General features: G+C 40.1%; 1 protein-coding gene across 2 annotated transcripts; it reads right to left on the bottom strand.

The window, feature by feature from the left end:
* Positions 1 to 3,149: 3,149 nt before the first annotated feature.
* Positions 3,150 to 13,809, bottom strand: LOC138953520 (uncharacterized). 2 transcript variants are annotated; one of them, XM_070325354.1, is made up of 6 exons: positions 13,391 to 13,809; positions 12,347 to 12,457; positions 11,913 to 11,997; positions 9,132 to 9,299; positions 5,439 to 5,533; positions 3,150 to 3,609 (listed from the first exon to the last, which is right to left on the bottom strand). In XM_070325354.1, the coding sequence occupies exons 1-6, from the start codon at positions 13,544 to 13,546 to the stop codon at positions 3,571 to 3,573; spliced, it is 654 nt and encodes a 217-aa protein (XP_070181455.1). In that variant the 5' UTR covers positions 13,547 to 13,809; the 3' UTR covers positions 3,150 to 3,570. The 2 variants fall into 2 exon arrangements, with proteins under 2 accessions (XP_070181455.1, XP_070181454.1); XM_070325353.1 differs by lacking the exon at positions 9,132 to 9,299 and adding an exon at positions 9,423 to 9,602 and having other exon boundaries at positions 13,391 to 13,794.
* Positions 13,810 to 15,834: the final 2,025 nt, after the last annotated feature.

The raw sequence follows: 15,834 nt of genomic DNA, 5'->3' as shown, positions 1-15,834 counted from the left end.
GACAAGACATGCAGTCAATGGGTTGCTGAAACAACCAGTAGGTGTTGTGTTAACGTTTGTTGCTGACAAGACATGCAGCCAATGGGTTGCTGAAACAACCAGTAGGTGTTGTGTTAACGTCTGTTGCTGACAAGACATGCAGCCAATGGGTTGCTGAAACAACCAGTAGGTGTTGTGTTAACGTTTGTTGCTGACAAGACATGCAGTCAATGGGTTGCTGAAAAAAACAGTAAGGTGTTGTGTTAACGTTTGTTGCTGATAAGACATGCAGCCAATGGGTTGCTGAAACAACCAGTACGGTGTTGTGTTAACGTTTGTTGCTGACAAGACATGCAGCCAATGGGTTGCTGAAACAAACAGTAATGGGTTATGTTAACGTTTGTTGCTGACAAGACATGCAGTCAATGGGTTGCTGAAACAACCAGTACGGTGTTGTGTTAACGTTTGTTTCTGACAAGACACGCAGTCAACTGGTTGCTGAAACAACCAGTACGGTGTTGTGTTAACGTTTGTTTCTGACAAGAACGCAGTCAACTGGTTGCTGAAACAACCAGTACGGTGTTGTGTTAACGTTTGTTGCTGACAAGACATGCAGTCAATGGGTTGCTGAAACAACCAGTAAGGGGTTATGTTAAAGTTTGTTGCTGACAAGACATGCAGTAAACTGATTGCTGAGACAACCAGTACGGTGTTGTGTTAACGTTTGTTGCTGACAAGACATGCAGTCAATGAGTTGCTGAAACAACCAGTAAGGGGTTATGTTAAAGTTTGTTGCTGACAAGACATGCAGTAAACTGACTGCTGAAACAACCAGTACGGTGTTGTGTTAACGTTGGTTGCTGACAAGACAAGCAGTTATGCTTGCTGAAACACAAACTACAGATTCTTTTAGCGTCGTTGTATCGACAAACATGCAGTCAATTGTTATTAGCTTTAGCCTCATCAAGTTGTATCCCAAGATAATTTTGCAGTCAGCTGCTTGCTGAAACACCCAGCACAGTGCGGGCTTAGCGTCATGTGTGCACAGACATCAATCTGCCTTTCAAAACAAGCTATGTCTTGGAAGAGAGATTATACAAAATTGAGTTATCTTTGAACGAAACTCTACCTTTGCAGAGGGATTTTCGTATTTCCTAGCTTTGGTCTAACGCCAGAACCACTTTATCAAAACGAACTATGGCAAAAATGCTAAAGGCTTCTTTAACTTCAAATCAAATTATTGAAAAGTGAGTCAGGATTTCAAAAGAAACCTCGAAATTACCACAGCTGCCCTGGTGGCTAAAACGACTCTCCTTAAACACAGTAGCACAATTTCTTCATTTAAAACATAGCTTGTTTATTTACCAGTAAGTAGTATATGTTTTCAATCTTAGATGCACTTTTCCAGTGTTCTACAATCCAATTCCTGAAAATTCTCGCCACTTTGCAATGCTTTCCTTTTCAGAAAATACGCACATTTGGGTATTTCGTCACGCTTTCAATGACAATGACGTATCTCATGTGACGCAAGAGTTCCTTTTTCAATCTTGATAAAACAAAGAAAAATGGTGAATCTTTTCAGATAGTAGTGTGCTTTTAAGAATGATTGCTTTTACTCAGCGAAATACGATAGGATTCGGTTTATTACACTTGAAACTTAGCACAGCATGCTTTCATTCAATGCAAGTGTCTGTGGTAAATACACATTCGAGGCGCACGTGGGTGGGCACGTTGTACAGCCTGATGTGTCACACACACATACACACACACACGTGCTGACAAGCACACACACACACACACACAACCCTGCACACACACACACACACACACACACACACACACACACACACACACACACACACACACAATTATCAATGCAAAATGCACAACGTACCTGGCAGGAATAGAACACACCGAGACATGCTGCGACTATTTTCACCTAGTAAGGTTCACCTACCTGCAAAAACATCTTTGTAAGCAAAGCCCTGCCTAGTGTCAAAAGGGGTTGGGAAAGTCCCCAGAAGTCAAGACGGACATGAGGCATGTTATAATATGATGACATTTCCGAACCTGATAGCAAGGGGAAGGCAGACACGATGGAGGCAACAGAGGTAGACCTGGGGCCAGTTTCATAGGATCGCAGTGAACAGACTGACAGTCGGCCGACTGCTTCGTCAACCGACCGTGATTGCTCGACGGGCCACCAAAAAGAGCGCTTCATGAGCGAATCACCGTCACCCGCAGACAACCGCAGTCGACCGACTGTAGTAATCCGGATGGCAAAGTCGAGGGTTAAATTTAGCAACATTACCACGTCCGTTTGCTCATTCGCACGTGAAAATTGCCGATTTCGAAGAAGAAACTAGTCTCGGCCCGTTCAAAATAACAATGACCGAGACTTCTAGTAATTCCTTCGCGTGACGTCGAACCATCTTACGCTATAATGTGACGTCTTCAAGACATAACCCTGACTTGTTTCCTGGATTACTGCGTCATGATAGATACATTTCGAAGGTATGGCTTACAATCCAAAAAGGTGTGAGCATCCTGTCATTGACTGTGCGGATAATTACATTTTCTTTCGGATTACCGCGGTAATCCAAACACGGTGTTGGGGGAAGAGCAGCCCCGTGGTCGGCCGACTGCCCACGTGACGACCCGCAGTCGGCCGACTGAAATGTTGTTCGTGAAACCCGATTTGGTCGGATTACTGTGGTTCTCTCGGACAACTGTAGTTGGTCGATGGTGTTTCTGGCTTATGAAAACTGGCCCCTGGTCAGCTGAGTTGATGAAAAGGTGTGGTGGCCGAGACGATCTCCACAACGAGGCAAAATGTGCGGCGACGCAATGCCGGTGGTGATCGGGATTTCAGTCTCTAACTGTGATGCTCTTTGATTTGTGTAGACGTTAATTTATCAGGAGTGTAGCCTATTTGTTTGGTGCGTACACCCAATGTTAATCTGTTACCCACTATCCCCCTCTCCACACGCATGCATGCAAGCACGCACGCACTTTCACACGCACGTTAGCACGAACTCACGCCCGCACGCACGCACGTACGCACGCACGCACGCACGCACACACTCACACGCACGCACACACTCACACACACACACACACACACACACACACACACACACACACAAGAACACGCGCACATGACCACAATCGATTGTGTGTGAATTCACAGTTTAATGTTGCCTTCACAAGATTCGATCAGTGAAGGACTAAGCAGGACACCATTGTGCATTTAGATGGACTCTCCCCCTCGTGAAAACACTCTGGCTGACCATCTGAGATGTGGCCATGCCGTTACATGGGACAAGACCATCCCTCCACTTGAACGCGAGCCAAAAATCAACACTCTGGCTGTTCTCTTAGCAACCTGGAATTGTTTTGAATTCTTTTTCGTAAAAGCCACCGGTGGCGTTTTAAGATTTGATTTAATAAATACATTCCAACTGCTCACATAAAGCAGTCAGGGGATTGGTTTCTGGACTAAGAGGAGGGATGGTTTAATCCCTGGCAAGATGTCAGATGGTGGGGAGCACTGTGTTCACGAGTTGGCCTTAAAGGATTTAGTGAGAGGCGTCAGAGATCAAAAACAGAAGCTGGGGATGCAGCCGGTATCTGCACACAAACAAACACACACGCACACAAACTCGCAAGCCCACACGCACGCACGCACACACATACACACACTCGCACGAACGCACACGCAAGCACACACACACACACACACACACGCACACACACACACACACACACACACACACACACACACACACACTATTAAGATATATTCCTATAATTATGTCAGGTATCACACTTCCTTCTAATCAATAACATATTAACATAAATAGTGCAAACTCCTCCTTCACGCTCTGTGTGTTTTTGTTGCTGTTGCTTTTGATGTGTATAAGTATCGTTAACAAATCAACTAAGCATAACCCGTGCGCCTTTCACTGTGTTGGATGTGTAATTTGACAAGGAACGGAGAGTAGTTCCCCTTACTCCTGTCTGGGTTTTTTTTTCTTACCCTAACTTTAATCAATCAATAAACACGTGATAACAAACATGGTAACTGTGTGCTTTCTGTTTGTACACATACTTTCTCATTTACATGCTTTACCTTAAATCAGAGACAATAAACAATTTGTTTCTAATTAATAAAACGTCAGACTAACGAAATCTCAAAACAACATGATTTCCAAAAATAATTTCCAGTGTTAATCGTAAATCGGTTTTAATAAAAATGCTTATGTCCACACATCTTTGTGATTAAAATAATATGATTAATCTTCTTCATATTTTTGCTGTTACTTTTAATACCAAAAAACACATCTGCAACATTCAACCTAATTCTTTCGCCAATGTTTACTAATATGTACATTTCAATATATTTCCAAAACCTGAGCACTGTTGGGCATTCAAAGAAAAAATGCTCCAATACATCAAGTTCATCCTCACAATATGTACAGTTTTGATCAGCCTTCACTTTCATTTTACACAATAAAATATTAGTTGGACAAATGTATTGCAATATTTTCCAATGAAGTACACGTAATCGAACTTCACTAGCGACAGTGGCTGCTAAGTTCCAATTCTTTTTTTTTCGATTTCAAATCCTAACTTTCTTCTCCAAAATCCTTCTGAACAGGGTGGGCTGTATTTTTTTCCTACGAGAATCTTTCGAATTTCTTTTACTGATCTCACTTTTTTCCACAAAAGGTCGGAATGTCACAGACTGAACATTTTACATCGTCTATAGCTATATTTCTTAAAAGGAGATGTACAGCTGTACGAACAACATTGTACTCAAGCAATCTATTTGCAGTGTAGCCAGTTCTTTCACACACTTCTTCATAGGTAGCAAAACGTCCATTCTCACACACATCGCTCACATACATTATACCACTTTTAATCCAGTCCGCAAAAAAGAGTGGGTTACCTTGACAAATTATATCTTTGTTGTTCCACAACAAACATGATACAGAATTACCATTATCGACTTGATTATTATCAAGCCATGCCTTCAACACAGCGGACCAAAATTCCGATTTAATACTGTCTGATCCTTTCTCGTGTCTGTTGTTCGTCTGTTACTTTTCAACAATGTTCCCTTTCTTGTTTTGTCACAGTCTGTCGCGGAGAGTGTCCAAACCGTTTGGTAAATGAACGTTTTCTCTCCTGTTATCTTAAACACTGTTTCATTCAACAATTAATTGGTACAATAGACAATGAGTAATATTAAAGCTATAAGCTTAAAGTGGTGATCTTAAAAGGTGTTTTTTTTAAGTAAGAATAACTACACATGATAATATCTTGTTCCGAATCTGTAACGCGCCGTGCTTTAGACCACGAAATAAGCTAAATGAGCAAAAATAACTAAATTATTGTCTTTCTTTGTTTTAGTGTTCACTGTTTAAAAAGCTATAGACGTAATCTACTATACAGACCTTTGATTGTATGCACTCTACCGGCGGCGTGAAGATCGTAGGGTCCTTTATTCCTTGCGTCACGTTCGTATAACTCCCAACACTATACGTAGGCACTGTGACAAAGGACATCATTATACACCTTTCGAGCATGCATATCATTTGTTTCTATCTTCATCATTTACTTTGAAGACCGACAGCTCGATGTGTTTGTGAAGGTAGCCAATTGCGTGGTACTTTATATCACACGTTCCACTTCCTGACCGGTATTCTGTTTGTGAAGGTAGCCAATTGCGTGGTACTTTATATCACACGTTCCACTTCCTGACCGGTATTCTGTTTGTGAAGGTAGCCAATTGCGTGCTACTTTATATCACACGTTCCACTTCCTGACCGGTATTCTGTTTGTGAAGGTAGCCTATTGCGTGCTACTTTATATCACACGTTCCACTTCCTGACAGGTATTCTGTTTGTGAAGGTAGCCAATTGCGTGCTACTTTATATCACACGTTCCACTTCCTGACCGGTATTCTGTTTGTGAAGGTAGCCTATTGCGTGCTACTTTATATCACACGTCAGCTCTAAATACCTTAGGACGTGAATCCGAAAATGTAAACTGTGACAACAGTGATATTAACGTTCTGTATGGGTTGTTCATTTTGTTGTATGCTGACGATACGGTTATTTTTGCTGAATCGCCAGAATCCTTGCAGATTGCTCTAGATATTATGGACAGATATTGTAAAGATTGGTTTTTGAAATTGAATGTAACTAAAACAAAAGTAATGATTTTCTCAAGAGGGAAAGTAAGAAAAGTTCCGACATTTACATTCAATGGTCGGAAACTTGATATTGTGTATGATTTTCAATACCTGGGTATTAAATTTAGCTACAATGGTAAATTTACTGTTGCACAGAAGAATTTGTATGACCGTGCCTCCAAGGCCATGTTTGCTTTATTACGTAAAACTAGAAAACTGTTTTTGCCTCTTGATGTCCAAATTGACCTCTTTGAAAAAACTGTGGTCCCTATTTTACTTTACGGTTCTGAAGTATGGTGCCCTTACATGTCTGATCTAGCTAACAAATTACAGATACGATTTTTTAAGATGATTTTGAAAGTTGGCAAATCAACACCAACAAACATGGTTTTGGGTGAATTAGGTCAGTTCCCTGTAAGTATTCAAGCGAAATGTCGTATGTTGAATTTTTGGTACAAACTTGCATTTTCAAATGGTTCTGACAAACTTTCTTGTGTGACATATCGTTTTTTGTTTAAAATGTATGAATCTGGTGTATATACAAGTCAAAATATTTGCTTTCTGTCCATGGTGTTCTAAATGAGTTAGGCTTTAGTGATTTTTGGCACAATCAAACTATCGATAATGTAACGGATGGTGGTTATTTTAATACTTTCAAAGCACTGATGAAAAATAGGCTACAAGACCAATTTGTCCAAACCTGGCATTCAGAAATAAATAACAATGAGTTTTATTATAATTATAGAATGTATAAAGAGAATTTTGAGTTTGAAAAGTACTTGTCCATCCTGCCGGTTAATTTAGCAAACGCTGTTTTAAAATTTAGAACACTGAATCATAAATTGCCTATACAAAAAGGTAGGACTCTTAGTATTCCCAGACAAGACAGAATCTGTCACAAATGTTCATCAGGTGACCTTGGGGACGAGTTCCATTATATTTTTGTATGTCCTTTTTTTACCAATTATAGAAAACAGTTGTTACGGTGCTATTATTATGCCCGCCCCAATTCAGTTAAATTCAGAGAGCTTTTTTCCACTACAAAAAAGAGTTTATTGCTAAAACTCGCAAAGTTCATGACACTTGTCATGGACTGTTTGAGAAGCGAGTAAAATTTAATTCTCTTTTAGCTTTATACTCCGTTATCTGTTTTGTGTTGTTTGTAATAGTATCTTTGTCCTTATGTTAACTCACCCATCACCCCCCCCTCCCCCTTCCCCCCATTTCCCATAGTAAAGAAATGTATGTAATTACTTTGTGTGTTTTATTATTATTATTATTATTATTATTATTATTATTATTATTTATTATTATTATTATTGTTGAATTGTTTCTTGTATTGTTTTTGCTCTCCCTCACCCCTCAACTCCCTTTTCTGTACATAGTCTGATTTCTTTTTGTTTTAGTTCCTTTTATTTGGTGTTGAATGAAATGTGTTTTTATTGTGTTTTTTAATTTTCCATGTACCCTCACGGGGTTTTATCGGAATAAAACTTGACTTGACTTGACTTGACACTCCCTGACCGGTATTCTGTTTGTGAAGGTAGCCAATTGCGTGCTACTTTATATCACACGTTCCACTCCCTGACCGGTATTCTGTTTGTGAAGGTAGCCAATTGCGTGCTACTTTATATCACACGTTCCACTCCCTGACCGGTATTCTGTTTGTGAAGGTAGCCTATTGCGTGCTACTTTATATCACACGTTCCACTCCCTGACCGGTATTCTGTTTGTGAAGGTAGCCTATTGCGTGCTACTTTATATCACACGTTTCACTCCCTGACCGGTATTCTGTTTGTGAAGGTAGCCTATTGCGTGCTACTTTATATCACACGTTCCACTCCCTGACCGGTATTCTGTTTGTGAATGTAGCCTATTGCGTGCTACTTTATATCACACGTTTCACTTCCTGACCGGTATTCTGTTTGTGAAGGTAGCCAATTGCGTGCTACTTTATATCACACGTTCCACTCCCTGACCGGTATTCTGTTTGTGAAGGTAGCCAATTGCGTGCTACTTTATATCACACGTTCCACTCCCTGACCGGTATTCTGTTTGTGAAGGTAGCCAATTGCGTGCTACTTTATATCACACGTTCCACTCCCTGACCGGTATTCTGTTTGTGAAGGTAGCCTATTGCGTGCTACTTTATATCACACGTTCCACTCCCTGACCGGTATTCTGTTTGTGAAGGTAGCCAATTGCGTGCTACTTTATATCACACGTTCCACTCCCTGACCGGTATTCTGTTTGTGAAGGTAGCCTATTGCGTGCTACTTTATATCACACGTTCCACTTCCTGACCGGTATTCTGTTTGTGAAGGTAGCCTATTGCGTGCTACTTTATATCACACGTTCCACTTCCTGACCGGTATTCTGTTTGTGAAGGTAGCCTATTGCGTGCTACTTTATATCACACGTTCCACTTCCTGACCGGTATTCTGTTTGGATTACAGATAACAAACAACAAGAAAGAAAGAAAACTTATTTGACAGACAAACCGCATCTGTACGCCAAAGAACACAAACCATGTTCGGAGAGACTACGCACGATACAATGAAGCATGTCTGTATCCATAACTGAGATCAGAAGGATTATGGTCTGCGCCATAGAAAAGCCTAAAGCCTAAAGGCAACGATTACTATGTACGCTCTATGTAATACGACGCCGGATACACTCACACTAAAAACAACACAGGGGGTTCAACGCAATGAATAGGCCTACAGTTCTCATTAATCAGGAAGCAACACAAAAAACAAATGTTGTTCCCCCACCCAGGTTGTTTTCGTCATTTCGCAATCAAAAATTGACTGAAGGATAAAGCCTCTCATTAATTGGGCGAAGTCGACTTCACGAAGTCTATGAATATTATGCAATGAATTTTCGGTAAAAGGACTTCCCAAAGACTTCGCGAAGTCGACTTCGGGCCCCTTTAAGGAGGGCCGATATATACCGCCGTCAAAAGTGCCAGTCGTGCCGTCAAAAAGCGGGATGAAGCCGGCCATGCTGAAGGCATAGAGAGACCCGATGCCGCCATTGTATTTGATCGTCCCCATGATGGGAGCCCTGTTATCGCCCACTCCTATCACCTCCTTCGTGAACATGTCGATCACGTGACGATCTATGGACATACACACACACACACACACACACACACACACACACACACACACACACACACACACACACACACACACACACACACAGAATATAACTTTTTGAGGATCTTTCATAACAAACCTACCTCCATCTATGATTCCGTCCTTTCCCACAAAGAGTGGTGTAGATTGATCCTCTGGCTGGAAACTGTAGAGTTTACCGAGTCCCTCGTAATAAGTGATGCCCCCCATGATTTGAGACAGTTCATGTCCACGGTCAGGGACGCCTATGTACTCTTTGGCGAACGCATCGATCACGTGACCATCTGACGTCATAGCAAGGTTTAAGACAACGCATTATTATGCTCGTATATTGGACTATAAAATTGTATTACCATTTCAGTGCAACATTTGGCTATTTGACCAATCAGGACTGATTCTAGGCGACCCGATAAATGTTATGGCGGTTAAAAGTATTTTTACGTGCTGTCCTTACAGGCTGGCGTTGTTTCGGAGACTGTCTCTCTGTCTAGGAAAAAAACTCGAAGCAAATGAGAAACATGTTCCCATGGTTTGTTCTGCTGTGTGGGGTTGTTCCGTGAGAGCACTCAATTTCCTGGTGTCAATAGTCATCACGTCATGTGAGTGTTTGGCTGATCCAGGTCACGATAATGCTGTGACCGACAGGAATACTCAGATCGGGGCAATCCAGTCCACATTGCGGCTGTTCTATCTCAGTCACTGGATCGGTTATATTTATTTCGGTCAAAATGAATCGGTGATAAAACCGTTATTTCTAATATGCCGACTGTTAGCAAACGATATGAAAAGTCATGATTTCAAAAAGATATCAACATTCGCCTACCGGCTCATGCAGACAAAAACAACAACATCATACGACCAAAGAAACAAACAAAAATATCAATTGGACAATATCTAAAAATTCTAAAATATAATTACATAATGGCAGTCAGTAATAACGTTCATTAACCTCGTATCCTTGACAAGGTAACAGTTCGCTTCTTCAACACAAAAGATGGTTTATATACTATTTGCGTGCTTGCTCGTTTGAGTGGTTAAAAATAAAGCTCTGATCAAATTTTCCTATTTAGCCAAAATGTTAAAATCAGCATGCACAGTTTACATTATTGACAAATGTCCTAGAAATTTGACAAGTTTACAGACATCATTTTTCCTGTTTACATAAAAACACATCAACAACAAAAACAGAATGCAAAATCAGAAAATGGATAACTTTCCTGGAAATATAAATGATTTGACTAAAGCTGTTTTTCCCCTTTGGTAAGTCTATAAAAAATCAGCAAAAATGTCATTTGAATCTGGAGAATTAGACACATTTACTGAAATCGTTTTGCCTGTTTAGTAAATTCATCACAAAACAGCATGCAAAATTCAGGACATTCGCAAAATCCCTGAAAATGTTAGGAACTTTCTAAAATCCTTTACTTGAGTGAATCAGGAAATTTACACATTTCCTCAAATGTTCAGGGATTTTGTAAATTTGCTGGTGTTGAGAATGTACTGTAACATATATATATATATATATGCTGTGTATGTATGATTACAGCTAAACATACGAACACCAAAGTAGTGAGACTCCTGTTACTGCTACACAGAACACGCGACCACTGGGAGAAAGCGACCACAATTTCCCAGCAGTGGGATCATAAAAACAAAATGCAGAGATTAACAAGTCGCGTAAGGCGAAATTACAACATTAATAGTCAATCTGTCGAACCCACAGAATAAAACTGAACGCACTGCATTTTTTTAAACCAAAACAAAACAGCTTCGTCAATCCACGCGGCAAGGAAGTCGCTCATTTTTTTCCGTGCAACACGAAGTGAAACTGACATGCAAGAATAGCGAAATAGCGTACTGCCGTAAGCAGGGAAGCGCGCTTTTCTGTATTCTTTTTAACTTTCTGAGCTTGTTTCGAATACAACATATTATATTTATATGTTTTTGGAATCAGGAAATGACAAGGAATAAGATGGAATCTTTTTTGGATCGATTTCTTAAATAATAATCGAAGTACTAATTAATCTATTTTCGTTAATTGTGATCACATTTTAAGAGTAAACATGACATATTATTATGTATATATTTTTAGATTCAAAATTTAATGAAGAATACGATGCAATCAATTTTAAATCTGTTTGCGAAAAATCGATTTTAATTACAACTTTAATGAGCAAATTCATTGAGTCCGGGCTTCGTCGAAGATTACTTGACCAAAATTTAAACCAAATTGGTTGAAAAATAAGAGCGTGACAGTGCTGCCTCAACTTTCACAAAAAGCCGGATATGACGTCATCAAAGATATTTATCCAAAAACTAAAAAAAAGTCTGGAACTCACATGTTAAGTTTCATGAATATCGGTCCAGTAGTTTCTCAGAATCGCGTTATACACACACACACACACACACACACACACACACACACACACACACACACACACACACACACACATACACACACACACACACACACACACACACACACACACACATACACCACACCCTCGTCTCGATTCACCCTCTACGTTAAAACATTTAGTCAAAACTTGACTAAATGTAAAAAGGAAACAAATAAAAACAAATTGCAGTGTTACCTTGCCAGTTGAAGCACAAGTCAGAGATGTTGCCTTTGATAGGAGAAGCTGTGCACACTCCGTCCAGTACAGTGAACAACGTGCCCTGTTCACAGTGACACACACACACACCAATCATTAAAACCTTCATCGTGCTTTCTGGGTCGTGGACGAGCGAAACTACAAACCAAATGAAACTTATTTTTTTGCTAGGGAAGAAGACGGTAGTTTGTAAAATATCAAAGTACATGGTAGTTGTGATGTACTAAGTCAAGAAAGAGGTATATTTTGGGTCTCTCCTTGAAAAATGAGGTACATTTGCCGGGTTGGAGCTTCCGGAACCGAGGACGCCCCCCCCCCCCCCCTCTAGATCCAGCCGTGTAACATGAAATGTTTAAATGAAAAACTAAATAGTAAATTGGACGGGCCTGGATTGGATAGGATTCTGTTCTTACCGCGGGGTAGTAGTAGAGGTTGAAGAGGGAGTAGTCAAATCCGTTGCGTGTGCCCGTTTCATGGGAAGCCAGTCTCTGCCCTATCATGTCTATGCTCTGAGTGCTTGTTCTCTGCACACACACACACACACACACACACACACACACACACACACACACACACACACACACACACACAAACACACACACACACACACACACACACACACACACACACACAAACACACACACACAAGCGCGCATACACACAGAATAACACACACACACACACACCCACACACACACACACACACACATTGAATAACACACACACACACACACACACACACACACATTGAATAACACACACATACATACACACACACACACACACACACACACACGCACACACATACACACACAAACACACACGCACATACACAGAATAACACACACACACACACACAAACACATACACACGCGCACACACACACACACACACACACACACACACACACACACAGCATCACACAAACACACGCGCGCGCACACACACACACACACAGAATCACACACACACACACACTGAAATGAGCAGTGTAATTATATGAGCATTAGTGAAACAAATTCAAGCAGCACACACGTATGTACGCACATACGTACCACCCCACCACCCCCCACCCCCCCCCCCCACACACACACACACACACGCACACACACACGCACACACACACACACCCAACACACACACACACACACACACACACATACAGAGACAAACACACTCATACACACACACACAACCATCCACCACCTACCCCCCCCCCCCATAAACACACACACACACGTACAATCGCATGCAGCCGTATGCACACCCACATCCAGTCACGCACTTACGCGCGCAGAAACGAACATATACACGGATGGACAAACGCACGAACACGTACGCACATACGATAAATCCGTCGCGATATAACCTTGAACGGTTGAAAACGACGTTAAACACCAAATAAAGAAAGAAAGAAAGAATACGATAAATTAAATCAAACTGTGACAAGAACTGACCTCCCAAATATCTGGACCCTGGTCAGTGTACTGGATGCGTAGTGACCATTTCTTGGTTTCAAACAGTTTTGGGGCACACCACTGACCGCTCACTGACCGATACAAGCTGAGATTCAGCAGCACCAAGCACACGCACACACTGTAAACACCCGACATGATGCGTTCCTCGGTTTGATCTGCGAAAAGGCTTCGTGTGTTCGTTTGTACAGTGTACTAATGTGGGCGAGTTTGACGGCAGAAGTATCAGTATGCATTACTCATAAAGAGGTAGTATCGGGCCAAATTAGAACAGTTAGATCGTGTTCCAAAAGCAGACAAAAAGAAGAAAGAACAAAAGAAAACAAAAAGATTTTGAATTTAAAAAGCGCGTGTCTTATGCAGTTGTTAATATTGCTGTTCACACACAAAAATTACCACTATTGTGTTGAAATTGTAAAGAAATGTAAAATGTCAATAGGGTTTGAACTAGTTTACTTACGGCGAGAACTTATGGGTCAAATTGTGACCCTACCACGATTGTTATCTTTAGAAGTGAGTTGAAATTGAACCAAGTGTCTGATAGCATGCCACTGTTTAAAAATGTTCTCTACATTAATGCTGAAAATATCTTTCTGTAGAAATATTGTTTAAGAACGCAGAACAATGGTGACTGGTAAATCAAGAGATTGATGAAAACCTGGCTCATCCTGTATTAACAGATGCTGAGAGTAAACAATTGGAAGGTAGACTTACTCAATGTGAGCTACTCAAAGCTGTGAAAAAATTAAACAACGACAAAAGCCCAGGATCAGATGGGTACACTGCGGAATTCTTCAAGTTTTTCTATTCTGACTTAGGAAAATTTATGTTACGGTCTATAAATTGTGGATTTGAGAAAGGAGAAATGTCAGTGACTCAGAGACAGGGCATTATAGTATGTATTCCAAAGGAATTAAAAAATAAAACACTTTTGAAAAATTGGAGACCAATTACTCTGTTAAATACGGTCTATAAGATTGCATCAACGTGCATTGCAGAACGGTTAAAACGTGTTTTGCCAAATTTGATTCATGATGATCAAAAAGGCTTCTTGAAAGGAAGATATATTGGTGAAAACGTCAGATTAATATATGATACCCTGTTCTACTCAAATAAACATAATATACCTGGCCTACTTTTGATGGTCGACTTTGAAAAGGCTTTCGACAGTGTTGCCTGGTCATTTATTGAAAAATCTTTGAGCAAATTTAACTTTGGAAATGACATGAAACGATGGATTTCTACTTTTTATTGCAAAATTAAGTCCTGTGTTTCAGTTAATGGTCGGTATTCAGCATGGTTTAATGTAGGTCGAGGCACCCGGCAAGGGGATCCGCTGTCACCTTATTTATTTTTGATTTGTGCTGAAATATTGTCTCTTATGAGAACAAAAAGATTGGTGGTATGAATATTCTTGGCGAAAATATTTTATTGTCACAATTCGCCGATGATACCAGTCTGTTTTTTGATGGTACAGAGCAATCTTTTTGCGAAAGTATAAAAGTGTTACAACATTTTGCATCACTGTCAGGTCTGAGAATGAACTATGATAAAACAATTGTAGTTTGGTTAGGACCTTTAAAGTTTTGCAAAAGAAGATTTTTGCCTGATATGAATTTTACCTGGAACCCGGATAATTTTAAAGCACTTGGCGTTATTTTTTCGGTGAATGTATCCGAGGTTGTTTTTCTTAACTATAGAAATAAGTTAAAGGAAATTCAAAAACTTCTGAATTCATGGACCAGAAGGAACCTGACACCTTTTGGTAAAATAACAGTCCTAAAAACCTTGGCTATTTCCAAATTGACACATTTGTTTACTAATTTACCTGATCCAGACGAACAGTTTATGATGGAGTTAAATAATATGTTTTTTAAATTTCTTTGGGATGGAAAAAGAGATAAAATTAAAAGAACTACGGTCACCCAACCCTATGAAGATGGAGGATTAAAGATGGTTGACGTGAAAAGTTTTCTGTCATCTCTAAAAATTGTTTGGTTAAAAAGAGTTGATGGTCTTACTCGATTAATATCAAGATTATTGTTTAAAGCATGTCCATCTGTTACAACAATTAATATGAGAGGAGAGGAATTTGCAAATGTTTTGATGCAGAGAATGGAAAACCCGTTTTGGACCAATGTTTTTAAACATTATAAGAAACTACATGGAAAATGTGACCCTATAACCTTTAACGATTTTGTATCAGAATGTTTACATTATAATGTTAATATTCGGAGAGATAAAAAGACAGTGTACATTCAAAATTGGATCGACAATGGAATAGCTCAGATTGGTCATATTTTGGGACAAAATGGGTACTTATCCTATAATGCGTTTAAAATCAAATATCCAAATGTGCGAGGCGATTTTGTATTGTATCAAGGTGTAATCCAGGCTGTTAAGAAATATCAGAGAAAAATCGGCTT

Source organism: Littorina saxatilis, linkage group LG17 (assembly GCF_037325665.1).
Source record: "Littorina saxatilis isolate snail1 linkage group LG17, US_GU_Lsax_2.0, whole genome shotgun sequence".
NCBI classification, from domain to species: domain Eukaryota; kingdom Metazoa; phylum Mollusca; class Gastropoda; order Littorinimorpha; family Littorinidae; genus Littorina; species Littorina saxatilis.
The sequence above is the reverse complement of the archived record's forward strand: the minus strand, read 5'-3'. Positions and strand labels throughout refer to the sequence as shown.

Coding starts and splice junctions, on each gene's coding strand:
- LOC138953520 (XM_070325353.1), bottom strand. CDS start 13,546: ATGTCGGGTGTTTACAGTGTGTGCGTGTGCTTGGTGCTGCTGAATCTC. Junction 5,534..9,422: donor GGACGGAATCATAGATGGAG/GTAGGTTTGTTA, acceptor CCTTTGTCACAG/TGCCTACGTATAGTGTTGGG. Junction 3,610..5,438: donor TAGAGTGCATACAATCAAAG/GTCTGTATAGTA, acceptor GTTTGTGTGCAG/ATACCGGCTGCATCCCCAGC.